Here is a 14,979-nt window from a genome sequence, read left to right as displayed (position 1 = left end):
CTCCTTTTACAAAATTTTATCATCGATGAAGTCTGCGAGAACAACTGTCGTATGTTGTAATATTGTTCTATTGCTGGCTACTTTGGCCTGTCAAAAAATGGTCGGAAACGGCAAACTACCGGTTCATCCAAACCGCACCCTATGAGATATTGCAAAACATCTATTTAAATTTAAAATTAAAAAGGTAATTTTACTTTTCTGAATCGTACCCACAGTTCTGTGAATCGGTGGTTATTTCGATTCAGTCTGTAGGCAGAGAAAAACAAAATTAAAAACAAACATGTCTAAAACTTCTAGAGGCTTTGCTGCAAAAGCAGTGTTTTCGAAAAGATTCCCAAGCACTGAATTAAACTTAAAAAATTATTTAAGTTAATTTCCTTACCTTTGGAAGAAGTAGGAGAGGAAGAAGTGTAAGGTGTATCAAGATTTTGGACATTTTCATTTCATTTCTTTTCTCTTGAAAATATTTCTATCTAGAAACTACTTGTTAATTTCTTAGGCATATTAAAAAAATAAAACCAATTTGTAACTAATTTAATTTTTTTATTAATAGCTAAAAGTATTTACCAAATATTATACAAATTTGAAGGATTCAATTCCTTCGTATCCTCCAGACTCCTTTTGGCTTTAGGGCTGTGTTTCTGCTTTTGTGGCTATCTCTTGGCTAAAACGTTTTTCGGATTCAATTCTTTAAATTCACTAATTTCGTGGTCCGCTTGACCAATTAAACATTACAATTAATTAAGGTTTTTAGTTGAGATGAAAAAAAGTTAATGGCACGAGAGGGATTCGAACCCACAACCTTCGACTTGATACGCCGCTGCTCTACCACCTGAGCTATCGTGACCTCGATCCACTCGGACATCAACTCCCCATCTCAAACTCATAAGGTGGGGTTGAGATGGGGAGTTGATGTCCGAGTGGATCGAGGTCACGATAGGTCAGGTGGTAGAGCAGCGGCGTATCAAGCCGAAGGTCGTGGGTTCGAATCCTTCTCGTGCCATTAACTTTTTTTCATCTCAACTAAAAAACTTAGTTTTTCGGATTGTTCAGGATATCGAATATGCAAAAAGGGAAAACGGTAGCATTATATATAAAATGTATATACATCGATTATATTCTGTATAACATAGGTAGCCACGTATCGATTGTCTGCACTTTCTGAAATTAGAGTATAAAGGTAAAACTTACTCTATCAAGAAAAAAACATATATATATATATATATATATATATATATATAATGCAGGGTGGGCGACCAAGATCCGAGGGGTTAAATGCCTGGGTAGACTCGTACCCCATCCCTAAAAGGTCCGAGACTTGGTCGGCTCACGTGTCCTGCATGAATCTCTTGGACTTGTTCACAAACCCCAAGAATTTGGACCATTTTATCTCGGGGAGTGATTTGGTAATGTCCTTTCTTTCAGACTTCAAATCTGGACCTAGCATACCTAGCATCACACTCTGTGAGGTATTGCCTTGCCGTTTCTTCTTCTTTTATTTCGCAAAAACGGCAAAAAGGATCTGGTAGAATACCATTACAGAGAGGTGTCTTCTTAGTGAGCAGTGTCCCGTTAGAATACCTATCAGCCGCCTAATTTCCTTCCTTGAGATAGAGAATAGCCATTTCGATTCTGCTTGTTTGATCACCTTAACAAACTCCTTCGATTGCCTGTGTCGGGGGGGGGGTTAAATTCCACTTCTTGAGGAATTGTTTCATGCCCCAGTTATTAATACTCTCCTTCGCTGTGTTCATAGAATGAGGCAATACCGATTGTGGCCCGACAAACGCAGTATTAGAGCCTTGTTTGGCCAGGCTATCCGCTTCTTCATTGCCATAGTGTCCTTTACGTGCTGGTATTCAAATAAGGGTTACCAGGTTCTCAAACCTGGAAGAGATTCTATTGATAAGATCTAGGTTCCCTCCACCAGTCTTGAGGTTGACAAGTCTTTTTGTAATGACCTAAGACTAGCCTGACTGTCAGAAAAATTCTAATATCCTTCCCTTAATTTTATTTTCCGTAAGTATTCTACAACACACAATAATGGCCAAGATTTTCAACCAATTTTGATGATGAATTTTTAGAATCATTAAATAGATATTATCGTACAGTACGGATCTTTAATTGCAATAAAGTACATTAAGAAGTTTCTTACGGAAGAAGAAGAAACCCATTCGCTCAATTACCGTATGTCGCTAGAGTTGTCACCCATTACTTGGAGATTGAGGGATAACACAATGAATTGGCCAGCAGGTTTTTCTAACATGACTCTCACAGAAACCTTATCGTTCACTGCCTCGAGCAAGTGTTGAGCAGCTTCAATGTGCTATTGCTGAAGAATGGGATTTTGTTTCATAAGTCTAAATTTGGTCACTTATTTACTTGATCCAAGAAAACCCTCCGCGCGGCTAGAGAAGTGTGGTATGGCATAGTATAGTGAAAAAGGATACTAGGCAGCCTTCTGGGTTATTGTACCTTCCTAGTTCCTTAGTTCGGAGCAATAGACTCAATGCTTCTCATCCTTCTCCTTAGAAGTATTGCCTGTCGCTGCTGCAATTTGATTCCCTAAGTTTTTTCCGTACTTTAGCTTAAATCTCCACTGAGCTGTTCCTTCGCATTTGAAGATGATATGAGCGGTTGTTTCCTCCTCCTCATTGTATAATCTGCAAATGGGATCATCTCTGCATATACCCATATTGTGTAGATCTTTTTTCAGATGCCAGTGACCGGTTAATAGTACTACCACTCCTCTGAGTTTGGCCCTCTCCAATTCCAGCAGTGCTTTTGCACGTTTTGGTGAGGGTTGTTTCATCATAAGTTTACTGTCTAGCACCGCTAGAGTTTATCCACTTCTCCTTTTGTTTTGTTTGGATCCATTCTGCGCTGAAGGATTCTATATTTGTTTTTGTTATCCCAAGAATAGTTTCGGGGCCTATTTATGGTCTTGCAGATCCTCCGGCTAGAGAGGTAATAAGCACTATTAAGAGCAAAACCAGATAATAAATTGTTAGCTAAATTTTAATCTTTTACTAAATGATTTTCAAGTTTAGTGAAGTTTCTTTCGAGCTATAATAGTGACATAATTGTTGTTATAACTTATGATAACGTTTCACTTGGTTTACATAAAAAATTATGTTAATTAATATACCAAACAAAGTACATTTAGTTGGAAATAAACAAAAAATACTAGTGTCCGTTTTCTTTTGTCTTTGAATGTATATTATTCCAATTTTTATCAGAAAATTATAGTTTTTGTTAACCGGCATGTTTTAAAGGTTGTTTTGGCACAAGTTCACGAAGTACTCCGTCATTTTGTTTTCACCTTGTGCGAAATTGTTAATGGGCGATATTTAAATCTTTATTCAAGAGGGTGACATACATAAAGTTGTTTACAAGTCGAAATAATCCCACGCGCTTTCCTCTTCATTAGCAGTCAGGGCGTGCGCTGCAATACGCTAATGGCGTTCGAAAATAATTGTTCAAAACCTTTAGAGTTTTATACCGGATGGACTCGATGGACACTGGCACTCGGGTGGAAAATAATTTTTATAAATTGCCGTTAAATAATACAAAATATAAAAGTTATTGCAATTAATTGGGAACGAATGCCAAAAGTGTCCGTGGACGGAATGCTGCTTCGAACTGGCAAAAAATCACACTGATTAATGGGCAGATATTTTGAATCGATGCCTCTTAATTGGCCCGGTAGGTTAATCACGGCTCGAAATGACTAGAGTAATAATATGAAAAGTTTGACTCGTTTCAGGACAGTGCAAAAATTGAAATAAAACTTAAGATATGATTTTACCTCTAACGCTCTGATGAACCATCTCGATGGTTTTTAATTCATCACGGCTGAACTCAAACCGAAGATGAAGAAAAACGGGTCAAATCAAACAACGTGAGAACATTTCATGCTCGCCGCTATTGTTGACATGCAACATGGTAGGTAAATATTGAAATAGCTTACATTAGCAGCAAACTTATGTTATTAATTAGGTGCTAAATTTATATAATTGTATTATAAATTTATATATAATTATATTTCTTAGTATTATTATTTGGAGATCGAGAGATGCTCTGGTGTGATGTAGTTTTTAGAAAAACATTTTCTTTATCGTGCCAAAGTTTCGATCTTTAAATTCACTAATTTCGTGGTCCGCTTGACCAATTAATATATTACAATTAATTAAGGTTTTTTGGTTGAGATAAAAAGTCAATGGCACGAGCGGGATTCGAACCCACGATCTTCGGCTAGATACGCCGCTGCTCTATCACTGCAGCTATCGTGACCTCGATCCACTCGGACACTAACTTCTCATCACAACCGCACCTTTTGAATTTTCCCTCCTTTTTGCCATTTTTCAAATGTCGTGATTTAAAATGAAGTATACTTCACTAAAGCTCTCCGTGGCCATTTCATTTGTCGTCGAGAATCCAATCCGATTACACATTTGAAAAATGGCAAAAAGGAGGGAAAACTCAAAAGGTGGGGTTGAGATGGGAAGTTGGTGTCCGAGTGGATCGAGGTCACGATAGCTCAAGTGGTAGAGCAGCGGCGTATCTAGCCGAAGATCGTGGGTTCGAATCTCGCTCGTGCCATTGACTTTTTTCATCTCAACTAAAAACCGTAATTAATTGTTAAATTCACTAATTTCGTGGTCCGCGTGACCAATTAATACATTACAATTAATTAAGGTTTTTAGTTGAGATGAAAAAAAGTTAATGGAACGAGCGGGATTCGAACCCACGATATTCAGCTAGATACGCCGCTGCTCTACCACTTGAGCTATCGTGACCTCGATCCACTCGGACATCAACTTCCTATCTCAACCCCACCTTTTGAATTTTCCCGGCTTATCTAGCCGAAGATCGTGGGTTCGAATCCCGCTCGTTCCATTAACTTTTTTTCATCTCAACTAAAAACCTTAATTAATCTTAATTAATTGTTTCGATCTTTATTGAGTTCATCTTCAGGGCATTCTCAATATCGAAACTTTATCAATATAAAGATCGAAACTTTGGCATGAAAAGGAAAATGTTTTTGTAAAACCTACGTCACACCAGACCGCATCTCACGATCTCCACATAATCATTGGCTAACGGTCATTTAAACACCACACATTTCTTAGTATTAGTTATTTAACAGTCATTGATATAGGCAGAGGGGCTAAACTTCGTAAAAATTATGTTTATGTTCATGGGATCCCACAGATTGATTTTCATATTGGTTCGACGTACGGACATCAGACCTCTTCGATCGTACGTGTATCCTACGACCGAGCGTTGATAAAAATGTTACAAAATTGTATTTAGGCCGTAGCTGTCCGTTATCTGTTAAAGTGTTCGTACAGGTTTGTCCATATCTTTGAAGTTATAGACACGAGTAGACGTATATTATTTTTCAGGGTATATTCGCTTTGTCGTATCGCCTAGACTAAAACTGATTAGTCTATCTCTTTCTACAGTGTGACGATACTTATTTAAAAGAAGCATTGCACACCGGCAGAGCTTAAAAAACGAGGGCGTAGCAATATCGGAGAGAAATTTTGCCTAACTTGTCTATCCTACAGTTTGACATTATAAATGTTTAAAAATACCTAATGGTGCTAATTTATGGTACGGATTTTTAGCATTATCTGACTCTTTGAACTTTGCAGTCTTAAAAAAATCACTTTAGTGCTCACATTATATTGGAATGAACAAGGTAACTATTTTTTGATTAATTCTTTGTCAATGTTTTAAATGGATTTGAACATATTTCTCAATCAGCTTTTTTAAATTAATTTTAACAAGATCTTGACAGACTGTTTACATCGTAACAAAGCTTGGTTTTTAACTGTTATACGATATATAACTTTTCCCATACAATTAAACCTTTTAATTTTGAAATTAAGCATCTTTCGTATTAAATTAATTAATTAATTGATTAATAAAGTAAAATCCTTGCATTTGAAGCAAAGTAAAGCAATCGAACTTTTAAAAGCCAAATTAAATTTACATTTGAAATTAAAAATAGTATCAAATGAAAATAAAGTATACATTTCAATTTGAGATATATTTTTAAATTTCAATTTGGTTATGAGACAAAATATCTGCGCTAAACAGAGACATAAGAAAAAAGAACAATACAGAAGTTGTAAAAATCAACTTTATTATGATAAAAGCGCAAAAAATGTGTTTTATTTGATTTTTACATTGATTTTTTAAACTTTTTTTGTTAGATTAAAGATGGGGTTTACAACTTACGTATTGTTACTTTTTTTGTCTGTGTTTGATGAAGATGTATTCATAATTTTTCTGAGACGGTGTTCGTTATTTTTTTAGTCTTTTATTTATGTCTTTTGTTTCTTTTTCTTTCTTTTTAAGCTTTTTTATTACCACTTTTTATCCAATACTTTTTTCCCATTTAGTATAATGTTTTTTGCATATTGATTCGATATAATGAAGCTTAATAAACGGTGAAGTTGTTATGCATTTGTTTTCTGTGAAGATGTGTCATTCTTGTGTGTCGCGTTGAGAGTGCCCGAGAGTGCTCTTTTTAATGCTTTTTGAGGAGTCTCCAAATATGAATAGTTAATGGGCTACGAGTACATTTATGACGAAACCCGAACATAGTTGAAAAAACATAAAATATTGGATATTTGCGAAAGGACAATCGGGCTGTGGTTCGAACGAACATTTTTGTTGCATTTGCAGTGAGGAAGACCGGAACCCAATTATTTTATATTTAATTGTACATAATTTTTTATTTTAATTGTATTTAATTTGTATGTGGTGTTCTAACAGCCGAATTATTTTTTCTTCTTCAAATATAAAGGAATTTTACTTTACCTGATTACATTTTATAACATTTTCTCCGAATTTTTAACATTTTAAAGAAAGTGTTAATTTGATATTAAAAAGAGTTAATTTGAAATTTACAAGTGTTAGTATGAAGGTAAAAAGTTAATTTGCAGTTAAAAAAGGGTTAATTTGAAAGAGAAAAAAGTTAATTTGAATTAAAAAGGGTTATTTTGAAATTAAAATGCTTAATATTAAGTTAAAAAGGGGATATTTGCCGAAAGAAAGCTGTATATTGTAAAAGTTTATATTCAAAACATTTTAGAACTACTGGAAATAGGCGTAAATTCTGAATATACTGTGCCTTTTATCCGAACAATGATGTTAGCAACAAAATAAGAAAATTGTCTGATAGATATATTCCGTGGTTGATAAAATGGTATTACAGTATTTATTTTTGAGATAATAAAATCTGCCCAAAAAGAACAACAGCTTTCTACGGGCAACTCTGCTTCTTGAAATCTACGATTATTTTATCTAGTTAAATTACTGATAACTTACAATGAGACCAATAATGTTATAAAGCGTCGATGTTCTTCTGACGCGAATGTAGTGCCGGCCAGTATGACACTCAGTCAGCATAGAGAAGGCGTCTGGACGCTTGGATAATTTCGGAAATCTAGGTCATTAATAAAGAGCAAGAATAACAAAGGGCTAAATACATAACCCTGTCCAACCAGCAAATATTTGCAAGAAATGATGTTGATTTAATACCGGTACCTGAATGTGCAAATAGGGCAGCTAGCTTCTGAAGAAGAATACTTCGGACGATTGGGTATTTAAGGCGATTTTAAAGTTTTTTTAACCCTATATTTTGGTATATACTATATTATTTACAGTATGTTTTAAAATGTTGGGAACACCCTGTATATCTTCTTAAGAAAAGTTAACAACCAACATGGCTAAAGCAAGGAATGGATATGGCGGTGAAACCAAAGTACCACAAGGAGCAATGTCTTCCCATTCGTAGCTCCACACATAATTCAATTCTTTTAAAGAAAATCATTTTGGAAAAGTGTGGTGATCAGTGATCGTTAATCGATAATTATTCAGAAATCGTGAGATGCGTTCTGGTGTGATAGGTTTCAGAAAAACATTTTCTTTATCGTGCCAACGTTTCGATCTTTATTGAGATCATCTTCAGGGACTGGGATTTACAAACATTGTTTACATTTAACAAATACATTTAGGATGTGAAAAAGGGAATTTATACTATGCAAAATATATTTTTTTATTACGATTAATTAAGGGTTTGAGCTGAGATAAAAAAGTCAATGGCAAGAGCGGGATTCGAACCCACGATCTTCGGCTTGATACGCCGCTGCTCTACCACGTGAGCTATCGTGACCTCGATCCACTCGGACACCAACTTCCTATCTCAACCCCACCTTTTGAGTTTTCCCTCCTTTTTGCCAATTTTTATCTCAAAACCTTAATTAATCGTAATATATTAATTGGTCAAGCGGACCACAAAATTAGTGAATTTAATATTTTTTTATATTCAATCAAAGTATTTCTACTCACTCAAAGTGTTTGTCTTCTGTGTAATTGTGCCATTCTTGCGTGTTGCTCAACACGACACGCAAGAATGGCACAATTACACAGAAGACAAACACTTTGAGTGAGTAGAAATACTTTGATTGAATATAAAAACATATATTTTGCATTGTATAAATTCACTTTTCCGCATCCAAAATGTAATTGTTATATGTAAACAATGTTTGTAAGTCCCAGGCCCTGAAGATGATCTCAATAAAGATCGAAACGTTGGCACGATAAAGAAAATATTTTTCTGAAACCTACATCACACCAGATCGCATCTCACGATTTCTGAATAATTAGTTTTGGAAAAGCTTCCCTAGGAACATAAGATGTTGAACCGTGGCGTTTGCCGGAAAAGGTCTGGAGGAATACTCTTGCCTCTTCCGCTGGGGTTGAAATCTTCCCCGAACACAGCCACCACGCCCCAAAAAATCTATTATGTATGATCCACAAATAAATATGATAGCGGGGCGAGTTCGACCGGCCATTACCAGAAATTTATGGCTGCCCCTCCCCGACGTCGCAGGGGGGCGTTCTCAGATAACTTCCACAGTGGAAGGAACGGGGCGAAGGGGCTTAAAAATTTATGGCCTGATTTTAATTGTCCCGGGAGTAGGTGTGGCGCTATTGTTTTATTGGTCCCGCTCCGCTTACTTTTGTGTTAATTCAATTTTTTGTCTCTCCCACACAACGGGGATTTATTGCTCGGGCCCCATATATTTATTAAAGACGTCGCCGTCGTCGACCCCCCGATCTACACTCCCGGTCATCCCCGTATCGCCATTAGCCTATGTAAATGATTTTCGTTTTTAATTGGATAAAACTTTTATAATACCTCTCATTCTTTCCGGCCAGAACATGCATTTAAAATCCGAAGGTGCACTTAGTCAACCTCATTTAAATCAACTCATTCCAGGTAAATAACGCAGTCCTGGCTCATTTTTAGGGTTCTGGTTTTTGTCCTTCTCTCGATTAATACACAACGGTAACTCTTTTAGAAGCACATTTCGGTTGTACAGCCAGTCAACATTGTACGCAGGGAAAAGCACTAAAAAGAAATCTTGAAATTCCAAAAAAATACATTTGTTGTTTACAAAGAAAAAAAAGAACACTAGTATTGTTTAAGTTAACCTTACGTATTTTTATCGTTATATTAATTCCAACACACCTATTTTATTGTAAAACAAATTCAAGTGATCAGAAATTCATCAGTTTTAATAAAAAATATTTAATTAAGAAGTTTTGAAACCAAATTCACCAAACCACCATTTAGTTAAATTGGATTGAATCAAAATCAAAATTAAAATGAAAATTTATTACCTAGTTTTGCTCGTAGTATCTGGGATTAATATCCTCTGGCCTCGTGGAGGGTTATCTCCTAATAAATAAGAACGGGATTTCGGCTTGTGAAAGAGCATCCCATTCCTCAACAAGAGCGCTTTGAAGCCGTTGAAAGCTTGTTGGAGGCGATGAACAGTGTCTAACCCGTCTCTTTATCATGTCCCATAAGTGTTCTGGTGGGATTCGTGTCAAGAGAACCTGGTGGCCAAGTCATTGTGGTAACCTCTAAATACTCCAAGTAATGGGTGACAACTTGGGCTACGTACGGTCGAGCATTATCGTGATTAACACGAAGTTGACCCAAATAAATCGAGGGAATGAAGTTTCTACAAGAACATCCTCAATGCGCCTTAGTGCAATCAAAGATCTGTTCTGTATGATAATCAGTTCGATACGGCCATAGACGTTGATTCCACTCCATACCATAACTGACTGTCTTTAAAATGGCTGGACTTACGCACGATACATGAATTGATTCCGTATTGCTGTAAGAGCAATAAAACGAGCCGTCGTACTTCGTACTTACTGTCGACCACTACCTTCTCTTCTATCGAGACTTCCCGTGTCCTTAAACCGCAGTAGACAATCGTGGACTTGGTTTAACGTCCGTCGATGGCCAAAGCATGCTCGGACGAAATCTTCTTAACTTAAAACACCCTTTTAAGTACAAAAACTAATTTTTTTTTCATCAAAGAAAACCGTTTAATAAACGAAATAACAACAAGATGGATCTGAGAAGAATAAAACTGAACTGGTTTTATTTATTTTTAATATAAAGAGTGTAAAAGGTAAAAAAACAACAATGTTGTGCTTATACTTTAGGTCAAATATTTAACCTAGTTATGGAAAGTAAACCAATAAATAAAAGTATCCGGCTGTTTTTATCTTTGAGTGTATTTTAGGTAACATACGAAATTGGGATCACCGATTTTAGTAAAACGTTTTTTGGTGATACTAGGATAACAAATTTTAGACATATTTCCGAGCGTTTTTAACAGTGAGCATACATACTTATTACGGCAAATAAAAAATATATATGCAAGTGTTCACTTTTCTCTTTGTATTTTTCGAAAATAAGAGCATAATTAACTCATTAGTAAGAGCAACTTTTGTATAAGTGCCATATCTGTTCCAGTATTTATAAATTTAAAAAAAATCTTTCTTAATCTTAAGTCAAGAACTTCGGAAACTCGTAAAAGTTAATCTTTTAATTGATTTTGTATTTTATTTGCTTAAGATTACAATAAAAAAACATAGGTTTTTCAACGGGTTTGAATTGATGAAATTACATTTACAGTTGGATTAACATTTATGCGAAATTTTCGGCTTTATGTAATACAGTTGTGAAAGATTGTACTAACCGGAAAAGTTAAATATCTCGATTACAGTTGAGAATCAGGTTTTTTAGTCCAACTTAGCATTACCTGCCTGAAGTAGTGCAGTCTGTTCACAGGACCACTGTGTACGGAGTAGAAAAAATGTTTTTCAATTAAATATAAACACCTTTCCAAAAATAAAGGGGGGGTTAAAATTTAACTTTTTTTTATAACTTATTTTGTGTTAAAAGTGGCTGATCACTATTATAAAGGACTCCCAGAACAGGGTATCTTCAAAAACGTTATTTTGTTATTTGTTATGTTATTTGTTTGAGCGTATAAACGATTTGATTATGTGAAAAAACTTTAAAGATTTTTTCCAATAAACATCATTTCGGCCGTCAAAAACATGCCAAAAATTATGACTCTCCTGCAAGTATACGTATACTTTTAAGTTACATATAAAATTATCAAAATTACCTGAATGTTACCAAAAATCATCTTATTAAGTAACATGCATGTTGGTTCAATAACTGGCAAAATTTGGGCTACAACTTACCATTGTTATTCTCTGAAAATATGATTTCTTCGATGTTGTTGTACATAAGGTTCCACGTCATTTTATTTGTATTTTTAATGGTCACTTTATTCTGACTAAACCAAAAGCCGCATTTTCCCATTCTTGTTACATACGTGCACCTTGATAGGATACAAACATTGTGTAAAATTTTTCAACGTGGTCGAAACTGCTCCTTCCAACATCCAAAAAATTCCGTTTCAGAGGTACTTTTCTACATTACATAGAATGTGTGAGTTTAGTGTGTTTAGTGACCGTTAGTTAATGATTATTTGATGATCGTGAGATGCTGTCTGGTGTTTTAGAAAAACATTTTCTTTATCGTGCCAACATTTCGATCTTTAGGAGATCATCTTCAGGGCTCAAAGTGTTTGTTTTCTGTGCAGAAGTATTATGCCATTCTCAACACGACACACAAGAATGACCCATATACATAGAAAACAAACATTTGAGCTCTGAAGATGACCTCAATAAATATCGAAACGTTGGCACGATAAAGAAAACGTTTTTCTAAAACCTACGTCACACCAGACCGCATCTCACGATCTTCAAATAATCATTACCTAGAATATTTTTGTAAAGGTTATATGACCGTTCGTGATGCCGGTATTTTTGAAAAAAAGCCCATCTCTATGTTGGGTTCGAATGCAGGACCGCTGGATGTCAACTTCGGCCCTTAGAACCTCTTTAAATCTGGTTTAATGGACTTAATTAAATTTGTATATAAGCTTACTGATCTAATTATTTCAGGAGGCGGCAGATGTTCTTTGGGCTAAATTTTCCATGCCAAAAAGGCCGTAAGGTCATATTATTGGACTTAAAAAACCTAAAAAAGACAGAATTATGTACAGATAGACTGTATAAACTGTATTAGAGTGTCGGGAATACCGTTATCTCTGAAATTCAATTAAACCCGATATTCCAAGAAAGGTCGGGAAGCCTAGGAGTTACGCCCTCAGGTTTATAATAAATAAAGTCCCCTGTACTTGTCCTCAGGCAGACTACAAGAAAAGCCACGCTGAGAGGTGCAACAGGTTATGAATAAGTAAATACATCGGCTCTCGCTTCCTCTCATTACATCTCTCCCCTGGCTCCCAAATAAGCCGACCGTTTCTCTTTAAAAGGAAGGACGTATCGCAGTTAAAAACAGGATTGTTCTATTGAAATATTTCATGTGGAACAAAAATCTAAATGGTCAAAATTATGCAACAGCCCTGGACTACGTAGGTGCACGTGACCTATCACGTGGAATTTGGAGAATGTTGAGCTAAATCAAGTAGTTTCCAAATTATCGGCCGTTTATTGAACAATATATTTCTTTAACGAATAAAATTTTCGAAATAAGCCTAACTATGATTCGTTCTGGGGAGTTAAACATTTTTTTAATTATTATTTTAGGCATTATCAGACAGTGGTTTTCCCTTGTTAAATAATAGTGCAAAGAAACAAAATTAATCTTTGTAACTATGTAAGACATTAATAAAACAATTTCTCTTGGTTTTTCATTAAGAGTTCGGTAAAGAAAACTTAAGATTAAAAGAACAACTTTATTTATATTTTCATCATTGAAAAAAAAGCCACGAATAGATTATTTCCGTTCTTCTTCTATTCCAGAAACATTGATCTTAAGAATAGCAAGACACAGATGCCTCTCGCCAAAAGTAGATAGTTCGTGTATCTTTTCCAATAAATAATTCCACATAGCAATCTTAAAATTTATTTTAAAAATTAAAATTTGTGATACTTGGATTCAAGTGTTAAATTTCTCATAACTTGCCAAATTAAAACGAAATGATGGTCGACGATCTTTATGATTGTCTAGAAACATCGTTTTCGTTCTTTCATTCGAACACTTCAAAATAAAAAGGTACAAAATGTTCCTTGTATGTAAGTTAAACGACCGTCTTGTAAATCTTTCCGGTCATAAAGTATTTGTCTTAGCCGACAGATATATCGCCTTGGTTCAGTCTGTCTCAAAGTATCTTATTAACATAAAGATACTCAGAAAAAAAAGAAATCTTTTCAAAAATGTTCATATTGTTCAAATTACTGACCATTCTCATGTGCTCTACCTAAACTGTTTTCTTTTTATGATGTTTATGACTACCCGATGATTTTTTTCTTTGTCAAATGTTAATGATATAATGCTGAATTATGGGAAATCTTGTGATGAATATTACTAGTGGCAAAAAAGAAGGTTTAGTTTAATATGACGAATTCTAACCATAACAAACAAATGTTCAATTAATTTGGTATATTAAATACTGACATACTCTTACTATTTATTTTAATGTGTAAATTTTAAAACTTGTTCCGTTAAACTGAAGAAGAACATAATCTTTTTCTGTTGAAAATTTGTAGGAAAACCTTCAGCTGTTTTAAGTTCAAATAGTGCCTAATATTTTTATTGATGTATTAATTGATCAGTGCTGATTATGTTTCACTGTTTCTTTTGTACTGTGATAAGTTCAAATAATATTTTCACTATGGCCTGTTTAGTCTGTAAATCGTCGATCTGTTAAGTGTGTACCATACGATTTATTTTCAATCTGCCGACAATTATGGTTAGTGTTTCAAAATAATGGTTTTGATCTGGAAGCTCAATGATATCCTACTTTTCACATACTTCCTTCATTTCTGATTCTATGCTTCAAACCGACGCTAGCCTTTCTCAGGGAAACATAATTGTTCCTTCCCTCTTTACAATTTACAGGATCTTCTATGCAGCCCATATTAACGTTTGTATACGCCCTCGATAGAGCAATTCATGTGAGCAAAGTCGAAGACATATCTAAAAGGTTCGTTCATGAAGGTTAAAGAAAATAAAATCCCATAATTTCAGCGACTATTTTTGAGACTTTCCCTACATCTGGACAGTAGATTTGCTTGGAATAGCCAAACCTGATTAAAACGAACTGACTGTTGCTTAAGGTACTATGTTCTGAACAGAGTATTTAACAACAGATCCAAATTGTCATTACCAAACAAAGTAAACGGTCCAACTATGGACATCTAATTCCTCCCAAAGTCCTCTCCATTTTCTATGTTAACAAGAATGTCATCTACCATGAACTAAACATACGTTCCGAACCTTGTCCAATCCTACTCAATTTTCCTCTGATTCCAGTCCATTAGTTGTGGTAAGGATAGGGTGGTGAGGATACCAAGACATATGGATTTGGTGTTCCCTATGCAGTTTAGCTTTTTGTACTTTCAATATATTGTGGTTCATTCTACTCTTCTTTTAACAAGATGAATTTGATTGAATGTTATTGTTGCAATTCTTTTGATAATATGAGAATTGTCAAAGGGGGAGGCGATCAAGTAGATGACGAAGTTAATCAGTTGCATACTGCTTCG

General features: G+C 35.0%; 1 protein-coding gene across 1 annotated transcript in view; it reads left to right on the top strand.

The window, feature by feature from the left end:
- Positions 1 to 5,507: 5,507 nt before the first annotated feature.
- Positions 5,508 to 14,979, top strand: part of LOC106665587 — an 83,352-nt gene continuing 73,880 nt past the window's right edge. The window contains exon 1 of the mRNA XM_024227204.1: positions 5,508 to 5,707. Within this exon, the coding sequence (XP_024082972.1) occupies positions 5,699 to 5,707 (9 nt within the window). The 5' untranslated portion in view covers positions 5,508 to 5,698. The remainder of the gene's footprint in view (positions 5,708 to 14,979) is intronic.

Source organism: Cimex lectularius, unplaced genomic scaffold (assembly GCF_000648675.2).
Source record: "Cimex lectularius strain Harlan isolate CLEC.00 unplaced genomic scaffold, Clec_2.1 scaffold83, whole genome shotgun sequence".
Lineage (NCBI taxonomy): Eukaryota > Metazoa > Arthropoda > Insecta > Hemiptera > Cimicidae > Cimex > Cimex lectularius.
Note: the sequence above shows the minus strand (reverse complement) of the source record. Positions and strands in the feature narration are given on the sequence as shown.